The 23,328-nt window shown below is 37.6% G+C and overlaps 1 protein-coding gene across 2 annotated transcripts in view; it reads left to right on the top strand.

Annotated features, from left to right (window-relative positions):
* Positions 1 to 22,810, top strand: part of CNOT9 (CCR4-NOT transcription complex subunit 9) — a 28,266-nt gene extending 5,456 nt beyond the window's left edge. The window contains exons 2-10 of one of the 2 annotated variants that reach the window (XM_087819595.1): positions 5,782 to 5,961; positions 7,167 to 7,282; positions 9,382 to 9,491; positions 11,367 to 11,408; positions 11,546 to 11,638; positions 16,338 to 16,447; positions 18,546 to 18,644; positions 18,860 to 18,951; positions 20,491 to 22,810. In XM_087819595.1, the coding sequence (XP_087675721.1) occupies positions 5,782 to 5,961; positions 7,167 to 7,282; positions 9,382 to 9,491; positions 11,367 to 11,408; positions 11,546 to 11,638; positions 16,338 to 16,447; positions 18,546 to 18,644; positions 18,860 to 18,951; positions 20,491 to 20,659 (1,011 nt within the window). In that variant the 3' untranslated portion in view covers positions 20,660 to 22,810. The remainder of the gene's footprint in view (positions 1 to 5,781; positions 5,962 to 7,166; positions 7,283 to 9,381; positions 9,492 to 11,366; positions 11,409 to 11,545; positions 11,639 to 16,337; positions 16,448 to 18,545; positions 18,645 to 18,859; positions 18,952 to 20,490) is intronic. The other variant, XM_016196802.2, reaches the window with a different exon arrangement.
* Positions 22,811 to 23,328: the final 518 nt, after the last annotated feature.

The following is a 23,328-nucleotide window of genomic DNA, read 5'->3' as shown; positions in this document are numbered from 1 at the left end:
AAATCAAGGTCTTTCCTATTCTTTAACTTGATAAACAGGTTTTTAATCGTGGGTCAATAGATGGGTCGGGGAGATGTCTGTGAATTCCCTGAAGTTATGTGTAAATTTTGTGGAAAACAAATGTGCAAAACAATTTGCAATTGCATATTTTTCTGAGGAAAAGATTCATAGATTTCATTTGATTCAAGAAATGTTAACCTCTGCATTTGTGGTAGTATCCTGCTATCATTGTTAATGTGTTTAAGTTAGGTAAGTTATAGATGATTTTGCTTATCAGCCACTGGACAGTGTGTGCTACTAGACTGAGTTCCGTATGAGCCACAGCCTCAGAAATATAATTAGTAACTTATAAATTAAAAGAATTGTAGCAATGGAATTAGGAATCTTTTTTTTTTTTAAATATATCTTTATTGATTCCAGAGAGAGGAAAGGAGAGAGAGAGAGAGAAACATCAATGATGAGAGAGTCATTGATGGAGCCCATAACCTGGGCATGTGCCCTGACCGGGAATCGAACCCTGATCGCCTGGATCCCAGGTCGACGCTCAACAGCTGAGCCATGCCCGGCCGGGCTGGAATTAGGAATCTTTAGAGGTATCTTTAAGTAGAGAATGGGAAGAGGAGGAAATCTGCTTACCATCATTTACTCAGTTTCATCAGTTGTAAAATGAGGACAATAACCACATTGTTGTGATCATTAAATGAAATCATGTTTTTTAAAAAGTGCAATACAATTCCCTCTTTTTCCTCATCCCCCCCTTTCACTGCCCACTCCCCTTTAAGAAAACATCAATTTTCAAGTTTTAATATTTTTGTGAGAGGTGTGCCTAAATGATCTTTGGGATTCAGAAGGAGAGTAAGGTACATTTTTGGATTTTGCTATCAAGATCAAAGAATGAAACTAGACCACTATTTTACACCACTCACAAAAATTAACTCAAAGTGGATTAAAGACTTGAATGTAAGATCTGAAACAATAGAATGCATAGAAGAAAACAGACGTATATAAAGAACTCACAAAACTCAACAACAAAAACAATTGATTAAAAAATGAGCAGAGAATCTAAATAGATATTGTTCCAACGAAGACGTATACAGAGGGCCAATAGGCACATGAATAGATGTTCAATATCATTAATATTAGGAAGATGCAAATCACACCACAATGAGGCATCACGTCACACCTGTTAGAATGCTCCTACTTTAAAAGATAAGAAATAACAGGTGTTGGAGAGAATGTGGAGAAAAGGGAACCCTTGTGTGCTGTTGGTGGGTTTGTAAATTGATTTAGCCACTATGGAAAACAGTATGGAGATTCCTCAAAAAGTTAACAATTGAACTACGATATGATCCAGCAATTCCTCTTCTGGGTATTTATCCAAAGAATATGAAAACACTAATTTGAAAAGATATGTTCCCCTATGTTTATTGCAGTATTATCTACAATGGCCTAGATATGGAAACAACCTAAGTGTCCATGGACAGAAGAATGGATAAAGAATATATATATATGTGTGTATATTCATACACACATGCACACATATATATATATGAATACTACTACGCCATTAAAAGTATAAAATATTACCCTGGCTGGCATGGCTCAGTTGGGCATCGTCCCATGCACTGAAGGGTTGCCAGTTCGATTCCCAGGTCATGCCTGGGTTGTGGGCTTGATTCCCGATGCGGGGCATGCAGGAGACAGCCACCAGTGTTTCACACACCAATGTTTCCTTTCCTCTCTCTTTCTAAAAAAAACAAAACAAAACAAAAACAACAATAAAAATATTTCAAAAAATATATTTATAAAATATTCCCATTTGTGACATGAATGAATCTTGAGGTTATTATGTGAAGTGGAATAAGTCAGATGGAAAGGACAAAAACCATATGACTATTCATGTGGACTATAAAACAAAAAGATACAAATAAAATGAAACAAAAACAAATTCATAGGTACAGACAACAGATTGGTGGTTACCAGAAAGGAAAGAGAGTGGGGAGAGGGTGAAATGGGTAAGGGCGAGGGTCAAATGTATGGTGACAGGTGGAAACTAGACTTAACGGTGCTGAGTGCTCTATAGTGTTTACAGATATTAAATTATAATGTACACCTGAAACATATAATGTCATTAACGAATGTCACCTCAATTAAAAAAGATAACAGTGAGATGCTAGAGTTATCCATTGGAGTTTTGTTCAGGGATGATGTCCAAAGTATTTTATCAGTTGTCTGGTAATACGAATTAATATATACATCAATATATAACTCAAAATTGTAAAATACTTTCTTTTCTCCAAAATAACTAAACTTCCATGTGTTATAAAATTGTTGATATACATGGAGAAGGGGTGTGTGTGAGTGTCACTATCATTAGCTAAATAATGCCCATCTGAGCCATAATTTAACAGATTATTTCACTTACTTTGCTATTAAAATGATGGTTATTAAGTACCTTGTAATCTCAACAAGTAGAGAATTTCTCTTAACATTAATGATATTATTGTTCATGGTGCTGATTGTCTTCAGATTCTGCTGAACTAACAGCAGTAACATTTTAATTTTAGTTCTGAGATTTTTATATATTTCCTATCTCTGTTGTCTCAGTCACAGGAAATACTTTTTTAGAAAGTCATCTTAAATCAGACCTCATTTTCCAGGCAGGTGAGAAACAGCATTAGCAAAGCAGTTAAGAGTATGGACTCTGGCCCCGCCAGGGGTGGCTCAGTGGTTGAGCATTGACCTAGGATCCAGTTGATGATCAGGGTTCGATTCCCGGTCAGGGCACATGCCCGGGTTGCGGGCTCGATCCCCAGTCTGGGGCATGCAGGAGGCAGCTGATCAATGACTCTCTCATCATTGATGTTTCCATCTCTCTCTCCCTCTCCTTTCCTCTCTGTGAAATCAATAAAGATATAAAAAGAATTTAAAAAAAAAAAAAAAAGAATATGGACTCTGTTGCCAGACCACCTGGATTCAAATCCTAGATTGCCACTTAAGTTTTAAGTAACTGCTTCTCAGTTTCCTCATCTATAAAATGAGGGTGGTGATAATACATATTTATTTAGGACAGTGCCTAACAGTAAGCACTATATATGTTAGCTCCCTTTATATTTTAAGAAATAATTATACTCATCCCATAACAAATAGGTATTCAGCAGGTTTAAACTAACACCTGCTCTTAAATTGGCAAAATTCAATAGGGATGATGAAAAGGAGGGTCCCTGCCCCCAGATATTTCCTAGTATCAAGCTGCCTTCCCATTGCTAGAATGGCTACAGAACCACAGCTGAGAAGGCCACATTACCACCCACCTGACATCTCTGCCTCTCAGAATCAAATTCTCATGGAGGCTGCAGCTCCCACAAGTACTCTCAAAAGTTGGAGTATTGCTGGCAGCAGGTGGTCATGGTTCTAGGGAACCAAGTAGACACCAGGCATTGACCTTCAGAGTGCCAGCACCATTCAAGAGGCACCATCTTCTCACGGGAGTCAAGTCAGCTCTGGAAATAGCTTATGTGGGGGTGTGATGTTCAGAAGCCATTCTGACTGGTGGCTACCAGTGCAGCCTGGTGTTTACCTAGGGCGCTCCAGGGCTGAATGGGGTACAAAGGTACTGGGTACAAATCACAGGCTGGCTTTAGTTGATGGTATCTGGGTGACTGACAGGACTTTGGGGAGAGTTGACCAGAATGAACAATGACCAATCAGGATAGATACTGTATTGCTAGAGCAGTATCTGTGATGCCCTCTAGTTACTGGGTTGTGAGTTGTTCACGAGACTGGGCAGGAAATCCAAAGATAAAATTTTAGTCCTTGTTTCCACTGAGCTTTTAAGGTGATGTAATACTCTAAGCATATCCTATCTTCTGGTGGGAATTACATTTCCAAAAATATTTTTTAAGTTGAGGGCCTGTCTATAGTAGCATAGAAAGGACGAGTGCTTGGACAATTCTGCTTTTGCTGTAGGGAGCAGAGAAACCACCCTGTTCTTTCCACATCATATTGTTGCTTTAGGAGCCTGTGTTTGCTTAAGGAGTATCATTGATGGGAGTCAGAAAACAGCTTTTAACAGATTACTCTAAGGCAGCGATTTTCAACTGGTGTGCTGCCAGAAATTTTAAAATATGCAATACCTGACCATTTAACCAGGGGCACTGACCTCTTTTCCCTTAGACTGTCAAATAAAAAATGACAACAGCTAACCCAACAATAGCCATCTGGTGTAAATGAATCAAGTTTATATACTTTTTTTGTCAGATTGGCAAAAAAATTTTTTTTTTTGGTGTGCCACAGAATTTTAGTAATGCTTTACATGTGCCATGAGAGGAAAAAGGCTGAAAATCGCTGCTCTCAGGCATTTAAAGAAGACTTAAGTTGCATGGAGTTTCAGTTCACTTAGCAGAACACCTTATGGTTCATTCTGTCAAGCAAGAAACATGATAAACGTTAAGCTAAAAGCTTATAACCAAGCTTCCATTTATAGAAGCAATTGTTTATCTTAGGTAGAGTGAATGTGAATATACCTCAAAGTCTAAAGACTTCAGTCTGTTCCTCATCTTTCCATCTGTGCAATGGGTGGGTCAACATTCTATCACACTAAGATGTAGTGGGAACATGTAAATGCTGTGAGAAGCTCTGAAATACGCACCTTCATACTTGTGTGAGTTGAGCAGGTTTATTCCCCTGAGCATAATGATCTCATCTGCAAGTGTAAAGCCCTTCTTTCTATCTACCTAACTTTTTCTTCCTCATATTTGGGGGGAATTAAGTGAGAAAATATCGGACATAAGGATAGAAATCACCATGAATTTGCTAGGACTTTCTGGCTGGAAACAGCAATGGTAATCATTTTTCTAGTCTACCATCTTATTTTCCGGATAAGAATAATTAAGCGACTTACCTAAGGTCATAAGGCTATTTGACAAGTTTAGAGAATTATAGATATCCTCAATTTGGGTGAATATTGTGATTCTTTAGCACAATAAGGAGAGTATGTTCTATAGGTCTATTTCTATTGTTCCTACATGAGTAACTAATGAATGATTCTCAAAGGGGAGAATCGTTAGAAGGGGCAGCTTTTCCAAATTACATAGGTTTTCTCCTCCATGGAGGGGGATGCTGGACTTAACTGGGGAAGGAGCAGCAATGGGTGGAGTGGGTGTAACATTTTTTCCCAAAAAACTATTATAGGCACTTGGTAAAAAAAAAAAAAAAAAAGTTTATGCAAAATATTTTATTGTACACAATGAGAAGTAAGTCTCCCATATAGATTTCAAACTTAGAGGTAACTATTATTAATAGTTTCTTATGTGTCTTTCTAGAAATGTTACATGTAAATGTGTAAGAATGTGTATTTAATGGAAGCATATATGCTGTTCTACACCCTTTTTTGTTGTTTTTGATTTTTTAGTATATAAAGATATCTTTTTTTTTTAAAGGACATAGTATTTTATATAAAGGTGTACCCATACATATTTAACCAGTTACTTCGTGATAGATATTTGTCATTTCAAGTTTTCTGCTTTTAAAACAGTGCAATAGTAAATATCCTGGGATGTCTTCAGTATAGCCCAATAATTCCTAAACATGGAATTATTAAGGGCTATGTGCAATTTAGATTTTGATTAATTCATTTAGTTTATATCAAGTGTATATATTTAGAAAAGCTCTCTTGGTATTCATGAAAACTATATTCCCTCTAAAGCACTACTGTAGAATAAGACTTGATTTTGACTCTAATGAAACTCACTTGTTTACTTTCTTGTTTTCAACTTGAAGCCTGTGCCTACTGCACTGGCTCAAGTGGATAGAGAAAAGATCTATCAGTGGATCAATGAGCTGTCCAGTCCTGAGACAAGGGAAAATGCTTTACTGGAACTAAGTAAGAAGCGAGAATCTGTTCCTGACCTTGCACCCATGCTGTGGCATTCGTTTGGTACTATTGCAGCACTTTTACAGGTAGGTATATATCCATAAGCTTCAGTTGAGTTCTCTTTGTCACACTTGTAACTCTGCTTTTGCCCAGATGATTTTGAAGACATTAGTAGGATGAGTCTTTAACACATTGTTTGCGGGTAGTTTTTATCGCATACTCTACTACCAGTCAACGTAAAACGTATAAATACGTTTCCCGCATACAATGTGTTAAACATTGGCATTTGCAAGAATCTGTTGTAGAAAAGCCTAAGGTACTTGTTAAAATGCAGACTCTTGGATCTTACCCAAGAGATTTGGTTTCTTTAGTCTGGGATTAGAATCTGTACTTTTAAAGACACCTCCCCTGCTCTCAGGTGATTCTGATGCAGGTGATCGAAGAACTACACTTCAAGAAACACAGCCTTAGGAGTTCTGCAGGACAGTTCTACATGACAGTGACAAGAAAGTGGAAAGTAAGGTTTAAGGGACTGCAAGGCATATGTTGGGGAAAGAAAATGTTAAAGATATAACAGTTATAGGATTAAAGGTGATTACTTGTGCATTAAAGAGTAAGTGAAATTCATGTCTGACCAGAATGGTCATTGGTGGGAAATAAATTGATATGCTGTAATCTAGGAAATGATCATCCTTTAAAGTATTGTCCAAAATACCTAATATTTAGATTAATTTTTCAGATATATTGAGTCAGTTCACGTTCTATCCCTACTGCAGGTAGCCAAGAATCTAATCTTTCTTATTGGAATATTTTCTTTGTAAAACTTTTACAATTAAAATAAACGAAATTATATTCAGTAAATCATCACCTTTTGATAGAGAGTACATATATTCACTCATGTACCCATGTTCTTATCTTCTTCCTTTTGCAGTTGTTACCTAACCAAACTCAAACTCCGTTATGGGCCACTGTCATTGATTTACTGACACTTTCTGGCCAGCTACCTCATCACTGTAACTTAAAGCAGGGTGTTGACAAAAAGAGGGATTATAAATGTAAGAGTTCCTCAAAAGTGAAAGCCTCAACAGATGCAGGATATAAAGAAAGTGTCAGTGACTACAGTTGCCTCCATAGAAATCTTCCTAGAGACATGTAGAAATGTCACAGATAGTTTCAGTCAAGTATATTTCTGATGAAAGGATAGGAGCATATTTAAGTTCTTTGCTTTAATATCATGGGAATTAATTTTATGATAAGTTATTCTTTGTTTATCTGGTTTCCATTTTTTTAGGAAATTGTAAATATTTATCCATCTATCAACCCACCCACCTTGACAGCACACCAATCTAACAGAGTTTGCAATGCTCTGGCATTACTGCAATGTGTGGCATCACACCCAGAAACCAGGTAAATGTTTTGAATGAGTCTGTTTGGGGAGATTTGTACTGAATGTGATCTTTAAGTTTTTCTGAATGATGACAGGAGGGGCATGCAGTAGAGTGCATGTGTGTGGGTGTGGATCTTCAGAATCCACATTTTTTGTTTTTTTCCTGAAGAATTTCTGGTCTCTAATTCACTGTATTTTAGTATAATAACAGTATGGTATAGTTTAACATGTCCTTTTATAATTAACTTTTTAACATGGTAAAATACAAATAACATAAAATTTATCATTTGAACCACTTTTAAGTGTATAGCTCAGTAGTATTAGTACATTTATAATGTTCAACCATCACCACCATCCATCTCCATAACTCTTCATCTTTTAAAGCTAAAACTCTATACCCATTAAATAATAACTCTCCATTCTCCCAGCCCCTGGCAACACCATTCTACTTTCTGTATCTATGATTTTTACCACTCTGAGCACCTCACATAAGTGGAATCATACATACAGTATGTGTCTTTTTGTGATTGGCTTATTTCACTTAGCATAATGTCCTTAAGGTTCATCCATATTGTAGCATGTATCAGAATTTCCTTCTTTTTTAAGGTGGAATAATATTCCATTGTCTCATACACTTTTTACCCATTCATAGCAATGAATTTTAAAGTAGTGGTATTCACATCTCAGGAAAGGCATATAGCCACTTCTTCCTCTTGAATCCATGGTAGGCATCACAATGCCATGTGTGAGGTAGTGCATGGCACTTAGTAAATATTTGAACCCAGCACTTTTTGCCACCAAACCCAGGTTTGGCATCAGAATCTTTCTTAACACAGTATTCTAGGCAGCCTTTGTAAAAGATGAGAATTGGCATTCAAGTCAAAAGGGAAATCCTATTTAGGAATCCACTTTGTGACTTTTATGGCCCTAAGATACTTAATAGTCATCTTTAAAGTGTTTCCTTTCTGTCAAGTTTCCTTATAAAATCTGAGTGCTAGGATGGCACTGACCTTCCAGAGCTTTAGAGAAGTTACTAAGAAAATTATTTTTAAGCACTTAAGAAAAACGCAAGAGTACTTTGAGTGTTAAAAATTTGGGGTTTTAGCTCTCCTACAAGATTTAACTATAAATAATATAAAGTAATAGATTGATTCTATATTAGTTGCCTGACTATAAGTTGCACATTAAAATGTCTTTAGAATATTTAGTGTATCTGAAATACTCTAACAAAAAAAGTGTGCATTTAAGCATAGCAGATAAACCTGGTAATGGCTGCTCTGTTGTCTTGGTTTATAAGGTTTTATCTGACTATACCTGTGAATATTGTTATTTAGCCATAAATTAGATGAGAAAAGGCATGTAGGAGAATCTCTTGGACGCTTGATTGCATTTTATGGCCTTTTTTTAAAAATTATTTCTTAATTGATTTCAGAGAGAGGAAGGGAGAGGAAGAGAGAGATAGAAACATAAATAATTAGAGAGAATCATTGATCGACTGCCTCCTGCATGCCCCCTACTGGGGATCAAGCCTCAACCCGGGCATGTGCTCTGACTGGGAATCGAACCTTGATCTCCTGGTTCATAGGTCAGTGTTCAACCTCTGAGCTATGCCAGCTGGGTGGCCTATTTTTTTAAAAATCTACAGTTAGATATTTTTAGTTTTTAAGGTACTTGATGCTGATAAGAGGGAAAATCATGTATTCTCTTAACCATTGGCCTAGACTAGGGTTTTTAAATCTTGCCACCATTGGTGTTTTGAGCTGTATAAGTCTTTGTAGTGGGAGAAGGGGGGTTGGAGGGGGCTGTCCTGTGTATTGTAGGATGTTTAACAGCATCCCTGGCCTCTGTCTACTGGATGCCAACAGCACCACCTCATTTGTAACAACCAAAAATATCTTCAGATGTTGCCACATGTCCCCTGGGGTTGCCGGGATGGGAGGGACAAAATCACCCCAGCTGAGAACCACTGGTCTATTCTAATGACCAATAACAATCTTTCCTAAAGATTTCTGGGTCAGTCAATGTTATAGGCCTTATAGAATTAACCATCTGGGAATTTGAATGTTTAGAATCCTTAGAAATTAATTCTGGGCTCTGAATGATTATTTTTTTCTTCCAGGTCAGCATTTCTTGCAGCACACATCCCACTTTTTTTGTACCCCTTTTTGCACACTGTCAGCAAAACGCGTCCCTTTGAATATCTTCGGCTAACCAGTCTTGGAGTTATTGGTGAGTCATTAGGGTTGTTTTGCAAGCCTGAAGTCCTAATTTATACTAGTGCTCTTAACTTGAATGTTTTGTCTGGCATTTTCTAGCTTTTGTTTACTAATTGATTTTGTTTTTGAGATTGAGTCTATTTTCAGTAATGAGTATCAGAACATGGTGGCTCTTATCAAGTACCATTCTGAGTATTGTTAATAAGGCCCAACATTTGGGATTAAATTCAGTATATATGTAGAAATGTTTACTGGAATTAGGGAGAGTAAAGAACTTCAGTCAACAAATAGAATATAATTCTAGGAATAAGAATTTGAGTTTGTTTTTTTGTTTTGTTTTGTCTTTCTCACTTCTAAACTGTTGCCCCTCAACTCCAAGCGTTTATCTTCTGTTTTACCTAGTTAAATTTTTGCATGCTCAAGTTAATGTTTCCATATAAATTTACTATGGGAAATGTGTATAAAATACATTTTATCCAAAAAAATAATATATATGTATCAGCTATTTCAGACCACGGCCTCCTTGGTAGTAAAGAACTGCTTTTGGATTTGTGAAATGTAAACACATTCAAGATTTCTTTCCCAGTTACTCTTCCTGTTTTCAGTGTCTTATAGCTTTTGCTTACATACTGACCAAACAAGAACATTGATCATACAAACATTGTTTTGTTAGGTTATTATTTTTATGTTCGACCTGTCTTCACATGCCTATGGTTATAAACCATGAATCAGGAAGAATAATTTAAAAGTTTGTTATCTCTAAGACGTATTTCTGGGACATTATATTCTACTTTTAAGGAGTCACTATTCATATACTCCAAATGAATGTTATTGGTTTTTACGTCTCCTCCCAAGTAGTATTCTAATTTGTAACTTTTTTCCAATATATCCTTTTCTGCTTTTAAGCTATACAAATTTTTCATGTAGGATTTAAAACATTATTTCAGCCAAAAGAAAACATTTATATCCTTCATTCTGATTCAAATCATTCTATTTCTGCTGTGTTTTTTACCATTGACGTTGGATGGTACATTTATGAGATTGTAGGTTAAGTTAACTGTGGAAGATGAATAAAATAGTTGGACATTATTAAGCCAGTTGTTCCCCCTTGCATGTTTTCTGAAACTCAGTTTCTCTAAGTCAGTTGAGAAAACAAGCAGAAGGTGAATATTTGGACCTAGATTATTATTTTTTTTTTCTTCTTATAGTTCAAGAGTTATCAGACAAGTTTGAATATAAATGAAATGATACATAAGAGAAATTAGAAAACACTTGAAAATGAATAACAATTAAAAATAGCATATCAAAATTTGTACAATGCAAGTGAAGCAGGGCTTAGAAGGGAATTTGTAGCATTAAATATTAATATTAGAGAAGAAGAGAGGTCTTTAATCAAATATCTTAAGCTTCCAATTTAAGAAACAAGAAAAAGGAGCAAGAGAAGTAAGAAGATTTTCCTTTTATCAACCTCAACTTCTTTACTGAGTATGGCGAATGCAAAAGGCAAGAAGTGGAACTCCACAAAGAAGTTGGGGGGGGGGGGTGGCTTGCAAATTTCAACCAGTAGAAGCTAAGGAGGAACATCATGCTGCTGGTGAACCAAGTATACATAGAACCTCAGGGAAGACTAAACGGAAGTGATCTGTTAAAGATGACAAAGCTTCCTGTTCACAAAAGATGGTACAAGACAGTAAAAGAGTAAGCCTTCAAAAGAAGAGGCTAATTCCTCCATTGCCCATTAAATTGCCACTACTTAACCTGCTTCACTGAGATACCGTGAGGGCTTGGTGCCAACAATTAAAGCTGAGTACCAAAGGCTTGAAATTGGAAGCATATAAGAGGCTATGTGAATATGCTTACCCTAATCAAAAGGATATTCCTGTCACAGCAAAGGAGGCCAAGATCTTGACAAAATCACAGAGAAAATTGAAGATGAAAAGGGGAAAATGACTCTGGAAAGATTTGATCTTCCTGAAATGACTGCTCCCCTTGAGGAGAAGGTGCCTGCTCTTGAAGGAGTACTGCTCTCCTTGAGGCTATGGACAGTATTTTCGGAACTTCCACCCCAGATGCTGTGTTTGCCTTCTGCAGCGGTATTGCAACCAGGACTGGGAAGATGGAAACAGTGGCATCACTACAGGAGGCCTCTGGTATCAGGTGGTGTGTGATCCATGGGTGAAGTTTCCCTGCAGACACAGGATTGGGTTCAGCTACAGTTTTATGTTGGGCAAGCCTGGGTTCCTGAGAAACAAAGGAAAGTGTCTGCACTCTTCTTGCTACCTGCCTGCAACTTTCCACCCCCACACCTGGAGGACAATATGTTGTGCCCCAAAGGTATTTATAGGTATAAGGCTTTAATGAAAAGCCTCCAGTGAGATTATAATGCCAAGAAAAAAAGTACAGCTATGATTATAATTCATGATAGAAAGGTGGCTACGATCAACTCCAGGATGCCACTGACAGCAGAACTCCAGGCTGCTTGACACCCTTCATGTTTCCTGCTTATAGGGCTCACAGACTGGTGGGGAGCAGATGTTTTACCCTAGTCTCCCAACAGTGCCTGCTGCTTCATCTGTTGGGATACAGACATTTATGTTTTAAAATGAACACGCATTTCACAAATTGTCATTCATTGCAGTTAAGATGAAAGTCACTCACACCATCAAACGTTTACCCATCTGAAACAATTGACCCCAGCAGCTATTTCACAGCAGGAACTTAAAGTGAACGTTGTGAAGGGAGTGAAGAAACAAAAGTGTGCTCCCGTGCTGGGTTCCTTTCTCAGAATTCTGACTCCTTTAGGGGGCTGCTGTCTTCTAAGTTTCATAACTTCAAACTGCTGACTATCTTAAGCCAAAGGAAAAGCTGTTATTTTCACCATTCCCAAAAAACACATTCTTAATATACAAAACATTTTTCAAAGTTTTCTTAACCTGAGATTTCTATGGTGTGTCTCTAGGATAAAAATACAGGGCACTTTGCCAGTATTATTTCCAGTTGTACCTTTTGTATATTTGTGTTGTTTAAAAATGTTCAAGGTTACTTCTGAGTCATAAATACGTAGTATGTTTAAAATGTGTATGTAAAATAATTCATCTGCTGTGTTTCGGAAACTTTGTTGTATGCAAATTATTGTTAATGTTCTGAACTCAGGATTAAGCCCAAAGGCATGGTTATTAGTGGTCATTTTTTCAGTCTAATAAACAATATATACTTTTAAAAAAAAGGAGCAAATTAAACCAAAGCAAACAGAAGGAAGGAAATAATAAAGAACAGACATCAGTGAAGAACAGAAAAACAATAAGCAAAATCAAGGAAACCAAAGGCTGATTTTTTTAAAAATCGAAATGTAATTTACATATAACATTGTATTAATTTTAGGTGTACAATATGATATATGTATATATTGCAAATTGATTACCACAGTAAGTTTAGTTAACATCCATCACCACACATAGTTACAATATATTTATGAGGTTTTTTGAGGACTGTTATCTTAACTTTCAGATACACAAATCAGTATTGTTACTACAGTCACCATGCTCTATAATACATCCACAAGACTTATCTATCTAATAACTGGAAAGTTGTACCTTTTCACCATCTTTACCCATTTCAGCTACGCCCCAATTTTTTATTTAAAAATTTTCAATAAAATTAATAAACCCCTAATGAGAGAGAGTGAGGGAAAAAGAGAAGACAGTTTCTAAATATCAAGAATGAAAGGAGGTATGTTATAACAGACTGCAGACACTAAAAGGATAATAAGGCAATACTGCTAATAACTTTATACCCATAAATTTGACAACTTGGATGAAATAGACAGAATCTTTGAAAGATTGAGCCTGCTAAAGCACACTCAAGAAATATAAACTAAATAGTCTTATATCTATTACATTATTTTTGTAGTTAAAAACCTTCCAACGTAGAAAACTCCAAGCCCAGGTGGTTTCACTAGTGAATTCTATCAAAAATTTAAAGAAGAAATAATACCAATTCTACAAAACTCTTCCAGAACACAGAGAGGAGGCTTCTTAACTCTTGGCGAGGCCAGCATTATTATAATAAATCCAGAAAAAGACATTATTAGAAAAAAAAGCTATAGGCTGGTATCCTTTATGAACATAGATGCAGAAATTCTCAACAAAATGCTAACAAATTGAATCTAACAGTATATAAAAAGGATTATCATGACCAAGTAAGGTTTATCCTGGGAATGCATGCCGGCTCACCTTTCAAAAATCAGTCAGTATGATTAACTATATCAGGAGACTAATAAACAAAAATAATGATCATATCTGTAGTGTGTTTTTTTAAAGCCTTTGGTAGAATTCAGCATTCACTTATGGTAAAAACTCCAGCAAAGTAGCAATAAAGGGGAGCTTCCTTAATCTGATAAAGTACAAAAAATAAAAACAAAAACCTACAGTTAAGATCATAGTTAATGTGATAAACTGATTGTTGTCCCCAAAGATCGAGAGTAAGGCAAGGATGTTCATTGTTAACATTCCTGTTCAGTATTGTCCTGGGTAACCTAGCTGGCACAATAAGGCATGAGAAAAAAGTAAAGGGCTTACAAATTAGAAAAAAATAAGACTGTCTTCACAGATAACATGATTAACTACATATAAAAATCTTGCAGAATCTGCCCAAAAAAGTGACTAGGACTTGAAACCTACCATGTATAATGGCACCAAAACATGTGAAAAACTTGGGTGTAAATCTTACAAAATATGTGCAAACTGTGTAGCTAAAAACTGAAACAATGATGAAAGTAATGAAAGAAGGCCTAAATAAATGCAGAGATATACCGTATTCATTGATTAGTATGTCAGTGATTCAATATTGCTGAGATGCCGGTTCTCCCTGAAGTGATCTATAGATTTAGAGCAATTCCAAAAAAAAAAAAAAACCAGCAGGATTTTTTAAATAGAAAACAAGCTCAACCTAAAATTGATATGGAAAGCAAATAAACTAGAATATCCTAACTTTTTTTTTAAAGGACAAAGTTGGAAGGCATACACTACCTGATTTCCAGACCTACTGGAAAACTGTAGTAGTCAAGACAGTGTGGAATTGGATAGACTTGTAGATGAATGAAACAGAATGGAGAGTCCAGAAATAAACCCACACAGATATGGTCAATTGATTTTTGACAAATGTGCAGACAATTTAGTGGAGAAAGGATAGTCTTTTCAATAAATAGTGCTAGAACAACTGGATATCCATATTCAAAACAATGACCCATGATCCATACTGTGTACTCTACAAAAATTAACTCAAAGTAGATTTTAGACCTACATGTAAAATCTAAATGAAATAGTAATTTGATATCTACTCTAGGCCATATTAATAAATTATGGTATGTGCTGTTTGCTATGGGGTGTATAGATGTAGCATCTGTAGATTACTAGTTTTAGGTAACACAGATTCCTTACTCTTTCCTAAGGTGATTGTTTTTAGTTATTATAGGTCCAATTAACCAAGCCCTTTCATATAAAGGCTTAGTGATGTATTGGGCAGCTTAGGGAACAGTCATTTGTTTCATGGGGTTCTGCTTCCCTGTATACAGAATGGAGATAATACCAATGAAATGTGTCAGTCACCTGGTCAGTGGTGTCAGTTTAGAGACCAACAGAATAATAGAATTGGGATGAATTTTAGAAATCATTTGTTTCAACTATTATTTTATAGGTAAACAGGCCTACAAAGGGAAGGTAACTTTATCAAACTTAAGTAAACTGTTGTGGAACCAGGATTAGAATCCATGTGTGTGTGTGTGTGTGTGTGTGTTCTTGTTTGGATATTCAGACAATGTTTGTTCTCTTTGAGGAAAGGGGGGCAGTTAATAATCAGAAAGTAATGTTTATTTATGTGCATTGGTGAAGTAGGATTTAGGCTGACACCATTTCTTTGCTATCTTGGAATTTGCTTTAATACTGATATAGAATTCTTCTGTTATCTAAAATAAATGGAGACTAGATGATGATATTATCATATGACTGTCTACCTAAAGTGATAAAAAAAAATGATGTAGATGACTGAACTGCTGCCAACTCTGTGATGGACCAAACTTGGTTCCTGATCTTTTAGTGCTGACTTTCTCCTCCCCCCCATTTTCTTTTTTTCTTTTCTTTTCTTTTCTTTTCTTTTCTTTTCTTGTCTTGTCTTGTCTTGTCTTGTCTTGTCTTTTTTCTTTTCTTTTCTCTCTTCTCTTTCTCTTCTCTTCTCTTCTCTTCTCTTCTCTTCTCTTCTCTTCTCTTCTCTTCTCTTCTCTTCTCTTCTCTTCTCTTCTCTTCTCTCTTCTCTTCTCTTCTCTTCTCTTCTCTTCTCTTCTCTTCTCTTCTCTTCTCTTCTCTTCTCTTCTCTTTTTTCTCTTCTCTTCTCTTCTCTTCTCTTCTCTTCTCTTCTCTTCTCTTCTCTTCTCTTCTCTTCTCTTCTCTTCTCTTCTTTTCTCTCTTCTCTTCTCTTCTCTTCTCTTCTCTTCTCTTCTCTTCTCTTCTCTTCTCTTCTCTTCTCTTCTCTTCTCTTCTCTTCTCTTCTCTTCTCTTCTTTCTCTTCTTTTCTTTTCTTCTTTTCCCCCTCCCCTCCCCTCCCCTCCCCTCCCCTCCCCTCCCCTCCCCTCCCCTCCCCTCCCCTCCCCTCCCCTCCCCTCCCCTCCCCTCCCCTCCCCTCCCCTCCCCTCCCCTCCCCTCCCCTCCCCTCCTTTTTTAACATGAATACAACTCTTGATTCTCTGACATATGAACCACAGTTTGTGTTCTGTGTTATTTAAGTTTCACAACTAGCTGGATGAACAATACAAAGTTAATTTTAATTGGAAACCCTAACAACTTTTGTTTGTTCCTATTTTCTTTAGGAGCTCTGGTGAAAACAGATGAGCAGGAAGTAATCAACTTTTTATTGACAACAGAAATTATCCCTTTGTGTTTGCGCATTATGGAATCTGGAAGTGAACTTTCTAAAACAGTATGTGCTTTTAACTTAATTAGATTCTACATTATGTTGGCTCTTGAGCTACTTCTTTATGGTGGATAGGATAACTATTTTGGAAAGCTGCTTGGCAGTATCCACTATAAACATAAGCCTATTCCATGACCCAGCAGTCCCACTCTTAGGAATATACCCAAGAGAAATGAGCTCTCATGTACATCAACACATGTACAAGAATGTTTATAGCAGTTTTACTCATGAAGGATAAATTGTAGTATAGTCACAAAATAAACTGTACAATAATTAGAAAGAATTAACTGCTGATATATGCAGCATAGATTATTTATAGGCATTTTGTTGAGCAAAAGAAGTCAGATACATATGAGTTCATACTATATGATTCCATTTATGTGAAATTCAACAAAACCAATCAATGGAGATTAGTCAGAATAGTGGTTACCTCTCAGGGAAGGATATTGACTGGGAAAAGGCACAGCAAATCTGCTGGGGTGCTGGAAATGTTCTAAATTTAATCTGGTTCATAAATGTGTACATAGGTAAAAATTCAAGATACACTTAAGATTAGTGCACTTTGTACACTTTACACTTTTTATTGTATATATGTTTTTATTGGTTTGCTATTGCTGCTATAACAAATTGCTACAAGCTTGGTGGCTAAAACAACACAAATTTATTCTTGATAGTTCTGGAAGCCAGAAATCGTAAATCAGTTTCACCAAACAAAAGTCAGGGTGTCAGCAGGCCAGCGTTCTTTCTGGAGGCTCTAGGGGAGAGACCTTTCCTTACCTTTTCCAAATTCTAGATTTGCAATCCTTGACTCACGTTCCCCTTCTCCATCTTCAAAGCCGACAGTATAGCATGTTAAAATCTCTCTCTACTTCTGTCATGTTTCCTTCTCTGCGGTCGAATTTCCCTCTCTCTCCCTCTTATTAGAACACTTGTGATGCCCTGGCCTTTGTGGCTCAGTTGGTTGGACATCATCCTGTGCACTGAAAGGTTGCTGGTTTGATTCCCGGTCAGGGCACATGCCTGGATTGCCGGCTCCGTCCCTAGTAGTGGGTGTGTGGGAGGCAGCCGATCAATGTTTCTCTCTCCTCCATGTTTCCATCTCTCTATCCCCCTCCCTTCCTCTCTCAAATCTATAAAAACATTAAAAAAAAATTTAAAAAGACCATACCTGGATATTTCCAGGATGATTAATACACATACACACACACACACACACCCCTCCCCCCAAGATCCTTAACTTAATCACATCTGTAAAGTCCCTTTTGCCATATTAGGTAGCATTCAGAGGGTTTGGTGATTAGACCTGAGTATCTTTGGGGGCCATTGTTAGCTAACCACAATGTTATACCCCAGTAAAATAATAAAATTAATTCCCACATTTGGTTCTGATGAGCAGCCAAAGAAGAGAATCATTGTAATAACTGTTTGACTTGAATTAAGCTAGTATTTTTAAAATTTTTTCTATGTAAGAGTTAATGAGCTTAAGTTGAGGATATTCTTTACTATTGGAATAATTTTTGGAGGGAGGCTTAAAAATCTTATTTCTTAAAGGTCTTTTTAGAATAGGAAAAGCCTTACCTCATTTGGAAAAAATGAGGCATAGCTGAATCTCTAAAATTGTCTTGGGCCGTGGAAAAGAGAAGAGGCTGTGTATTCAAACTAGTTCTGGATCTCAATTCTGCAACTTAATAGCTTTGTCACTTGGGACCTTAACCTGGCAAGGTATTGATTATCAGTTATACCTGATACATAGTAGGTATTCAATAACTGAGAAAGTTTCTACTTTTTTAAGAATCTGATAATTATTCAGAGCCTATTCTTTTACATATGTAAAATGAGAATAACAATGGTACCTACCTCATAGGTATATAGTGAAAATACGGCATATTTTATGCCTTTAGGAAAAATTCTGGCAGATAGTAAATGTTCAGTGTGGTAATATTTATTAATTTTTTTTGTACTATGTATAACTCGTCAAGTAAGATGTATGTAATGCAAGGGTCTCTGCTTCATTTTCTGATTCATGTTATTCCTGGGAGATGAACAGACTGTTGGAAGACAAGTCTGAGTAATGTTTTGGACTCCTTAATTTTTTTTTACTTAGGTTGCCACATTCATCCTTCAGAAGATCCTCTTAGATGACACCGGTTTGGCTTATATATGTCAGACATATGAGCGTTTCTCCCATGTTGCCATGATCTTGGTGAGTTCTTTTATCTACCCTTTTTGCAACTACTTCTGACCATACTGCTTAGTCCCTTTACAACTGACACTAAGCAACTTCAGTCTTCCAACTAGAAATAACAACCCTGAACCTTGTATAATGATTCTTGCAATATTTGATCTCTTACGTCAACTAGGATTATTTTGTGTTTTGCGGTTTTTTTTCCTACTCCACCCCATTTTTTGGGGAAACAGGGTAAGATGGTCCTGCAGCTATCCAAAGAGCCTTCCGCCCGTCTGCTGAAGCATGTAGTGAGATGTTACCTTCGACTCTCAGATAATCCCAGGTAAAAATTTACAGGATTTCTAGGACTTTGGGGAAATACTCTGGTGAATGGTTGCTTCATCCCATGGCATAGCTTCTATATCTTTCGGACAGGGAAGGGATATAACTATATTTAGTTTATCTGAGGCAGAACTTGATTAATTCCTTTTAAAGTCTGAAGTCCTGAATTTTTAAAATCCATTAGAATTTTATTTTCCCACTATAACTCTGTACCCTACTCTAAAATTCCATGGAGTTCAGATAGTTCCCAGGGAACCTTAGGATACATTACTCCTGTGATTTGAGCTTTCTATTGCTACTCTAGGTGGTCAGAAAAAGAAGAATATTTTCAGAGATCTCTTAAGAAAGGAACAGAGCCAGGAGGGCTCTTGATGTATTTTCAGTTCTCTCCTTGATTCCTGTAAAGTCCTTGAGCTAATTATTTTATCTCCCTATGTTTATAATCTTTCTACCAGAAACCATATATTGTAGGTATAATGCATTTTAGAACTGTTTGACCTCTTGCCTTGTAAATCCATAATTCATGCTGAAAGCCACTTGCTCAGATTTTGCTAAACCACATAATGGAGTGATTTCTGTGTTCCCAGGAATGGAAATAACTTGATTTAAATTGAACTCCTGCCACTGAGGTTATTCAAGCCCTAGCATTTCTTCGACCATTTTGTCCTGTTCCTTAGTGGTTCCTATTTTCACCAAAGTTTGAAAATACGTTGATTTGAAATTCTACTTGTACAGATTCATAACTGCTTAAAACTGCCTATACAGGGGTGGGCAAAAGTAGATTTACAGTTGTGAGTATGTGAAATAGTGTTTATTCTTGTATTACTATTAATTATTGTATTATTTGTCTTACTATTATTATTTGTATCCTTCTTATGATTTATCTTTTAGATAATGGTGGTTGGTAATTTAACCTACTTTTGCCCACCCCTGTAGTTAACAGTCATCTTTTGAGGTGTTCAGATTTGACTTTCTGTTGATCAGCTTTTAAAAAAAATAAAACGTTTAAAAGTTCATCTGATAGTTTTGCTACCATATTTTTGTTGTGTTTTCCCCTCACCTCTTATTAAGGGTTTTAACTATGAAACCAAAGCAGTTTTTGGAAGGACACAAATTTATATTAGTTTAGGATTAAAGTATATTATCATACTATGAGTCAGGTCATATGCCCTGTTAATGTACTGACTTTGGAAATGTTTCACTTACTATAAACCATATATTTCTGATATGAGTATATTGACCATATTTACTGTAATAAATCAGAAAGCAGTTTGAATTGAAGTAAACTATTGTACCATTTTATTCCATTTTCCTTTGTCATGAAATTCTGTACTGGAGCATCATTGTGAAAATGTGTGCAGGCTACAGATCCTAGAAGTCTCTGAGCCTGTGCCTCATATAAGCCTTTAAGAATTTTATTGGCTTCTTAGCCATAGATTCCCAGGATTCTATATATTTCTGTCTAATGGGCTCTTCCCTGTCCCCCAAATGTGGGTTTATTTGTTGGTCTCCTTGGTTGGTTTGTTTGTTTCTGATGTAGGGCACGTGAAGCACTCAGGCAGTGCCTCCCTGACCAGCTGAAGGACACAACCTTTGCCCAGGTGCTAAAGGATGACACCACCACGAAACGCTGGCTTGCACAACTGGTGAAGAACCTGCAAGAGGGCCAGGTCACCGATCCCCGGGGTATCCCCCTGCCCCCTCAGTGATCCTCTCCTATCTCCTCCTACTACACCCACAAGTTGGGGAAGGGAGGAGGAACCTTCGAGGAAAACAGCTCAGGTTTTATTGCCGACCGGGAATAGACAACCTCAATGCTGAACTGCACTGGAGAAAAGGGGGAAGGTACCCCAGCTGAGGTGTATGAGCTACCATCTTCAGGCTGCCTTGATGACCTGGGCTCCCTCTGCTACTCCCAGAAAATGGGCTCCTGACACAGCAGTCTGCCACCACAGCCCCAGGAGCGTGTCAACACCAGCAAATGCTGTATTTGCAGCATGCCCAAGACCACCCTTCTCCCCCACCTCTACCTTGCCACTGGCAGGGAGAGGAGACAATGGTGATAGCAGCAGCACTATAGGCATGGTGAACTCCTGGGACCAAGCCATGTGGCGTTTTTGTTGTTGTTGTTGTTTTGCCTTCCTGGAAGACTCAAGATGTGTCTCTTCATTCCCTCTCTCAGTATTTGTTTACTTTGGTGTTTGTTTGTTTTTAAATCTCAGAGAGAGAGGTGTATTTAGTGGACACAAACTGTAATATTCAGCAAAACTTTGTCAGTTGGCAGTGTTTACAAGTCTGTTAGCTGCATAAGCTCAATAAAAAGTTGGTCTGGGCATACCATCCCCTCTAGCAGGCCAATAGCTGCATGAACTGTTGGGAGGAATGGGAGGCAGGGGAAAGGGATAATGCCAAAGGACAGCAGGAGCCCTCCGCCTATTTCCCTTCCCTTTCCCAGTCTTCTACCCTCAGTTCTGGATGCCGCAAGGACCTTAACCTTGTTTTTTGCTTCAGCTGCTAGCTTTTCCAAATCTCAGTGCTTTCCCCTTTTTTCATTTTCCTCCAATTAAACTTAAAACAGATGTCTTAATTCATCAGGCTTTCCTAGAAGGGTATTATATTGAGGGAGGAGAGACGGTGGTGGATCTCACCTTCAAGTCCTCAAAGACCTTTTCTGGAAGACTTTTAAAAGGGAGGTACCTGGGATTAAGATGATAGGCTACTTGATCCCATTCTTTGTTTTAGTGTGAATTTCTGCAGCTCCATTTGTCTTCATGATTGTACTTGAAGCAGTATTAGCTGAATTAAGTTCATTTTATTCAGATTTAAGATGGAGGGCTGAGTCCATTATCTTAGTCCGCTCAGTCTTATTTTTTTTTTTTACACATTCCCTTTTGATCTATGGGAATTAAAGGGTTGCCACTACAATGTTTTCACTGCTCATAATTGTGTTAGAGAATCCCCCCCTTCCTTCTCTGGAGCTTTAGGTGACTCTACTCACAATCCAGTGTAAACTGCCTTGCTTTGCCCCAATCCTTCCTCCTACTAACACCTGCTCTCTCTCTTATTCCCATCTCCAGTGATAGATGGGATTGTTAATCCAACTCCAGAGAGAGACCAAGTGTTTTCTGTTCACATCTCACACAATTGAAGGTGTCTCTGAACAAGTTTCGGAAGGGTCCATAAGGGGCAAGCTTAGAGAAATCTGTGCAGAGGCAGTTTTGCCAACACAAGGGCTCTTTCAAGCCGACTTTCACAAAGGGAGCCGGCCTTGTTAGTTGGCTTCTGTCTCTAATTTAGAGCCAAGAAAGTTGTAATTAAGTAGCCTGGATGTAGGAAGGGTAGGATAAGCACTTATTCCCCTGCCTTCCAAACTGAAGAGGAGAACCAAGCCAGCTCTCAATAATCTCAAGCCTGAAGAGAAGAGGTCTTGGAGGAACAGAAAAAGCATGAACTGGATAGATGTCTTGACTCCCTTAAGCCCATAGTGTATCTGGAGAGTCCAGCTAGGGTAACCCTGATTTTTGCCAACCACCTTCCTGCTGAGCCAAAGTTTTCTCATTCCCCCTCTGCTGGGGAAGCAGCTGAGGCCCAGGGCCTTACTCCCTGGGAAATTCTCCATCTTTCGGTGCATTGGCCATATTACTGTGCCAATAGTGTCTTAATTCTTGTCCCATCTATTCTCAGCTGGCCTTGGGCCCCACGTAGGAGTTGCAGGGGAGGGATAGAAATGGGTATTATTTCTTGTAGTTGATCCTGATGTCATGTATATATAAAGAGACCCCTCCCCTCATTGTGTGTTTTTCATCCCTCGCATTCCCTCAACAGGATTGAAATAAAATATGCTTCTGTTTTTATAAAAATTTTTCCTTTAAACTGGAGATTTTATTTTGTCAGTATAGAGATATCTAGGCACTTTGGTCAGATGATCCTTGTCACCCCTGCCTCTACCTTCTGTCTACCTCCACAAACACACTGCCCTGCCAAGAGGGCATTGACGGTTCCTTTGTAGATAGGTCATTTGGGAGAGTCTTGCTGATGTATAAAAGCTGTTTGGGAGACTAGGGTGGTGCCCTTTATCTGATAAAGTATCTCTTACTGGAACAGAACCTCACTCCTGGCTGTAGCCAGAACTTAGTACTGGTGTGGGAGAGATTTCTGTAAGTAAAGAGGTAACACTTGAAACGTTTTATCACAGGCTTTAATACTCTTTTTTTCCTGGGGTTCAAGACTTAGAGCACATCTTCAGAGTTGTTTCCATGCCTCTTCATGGCTCTCAGTGGGACAAAGCCAACCTCTGCTTCCAGCTTTTCCCCAAGGCTTTAGAGGGCCAGTGACTATTTCAGTGGTGGAAAAGGGAAAGGAGAGGCATTGGTAGCCT

This window comes from Miniopterus natalensis, chromosome 8, assembly GCF_054644295.1.
Source record: "Miniopterus natalensis isolate mMinNat1 chromosome 8, mMinNat1.hap1, whole genome shotgun sequence".
Classification (NCBI taxonomy): domain Eukaryota; kingdom Metazoa; phylum Chordata; class Mammalia; order Chiroptera; family Miniopteridae; genus Miniopterus; species Miniopterus natalensis.
This window is presented reverse-complemented; position numbering and strand designations above follow the sequence as displayed.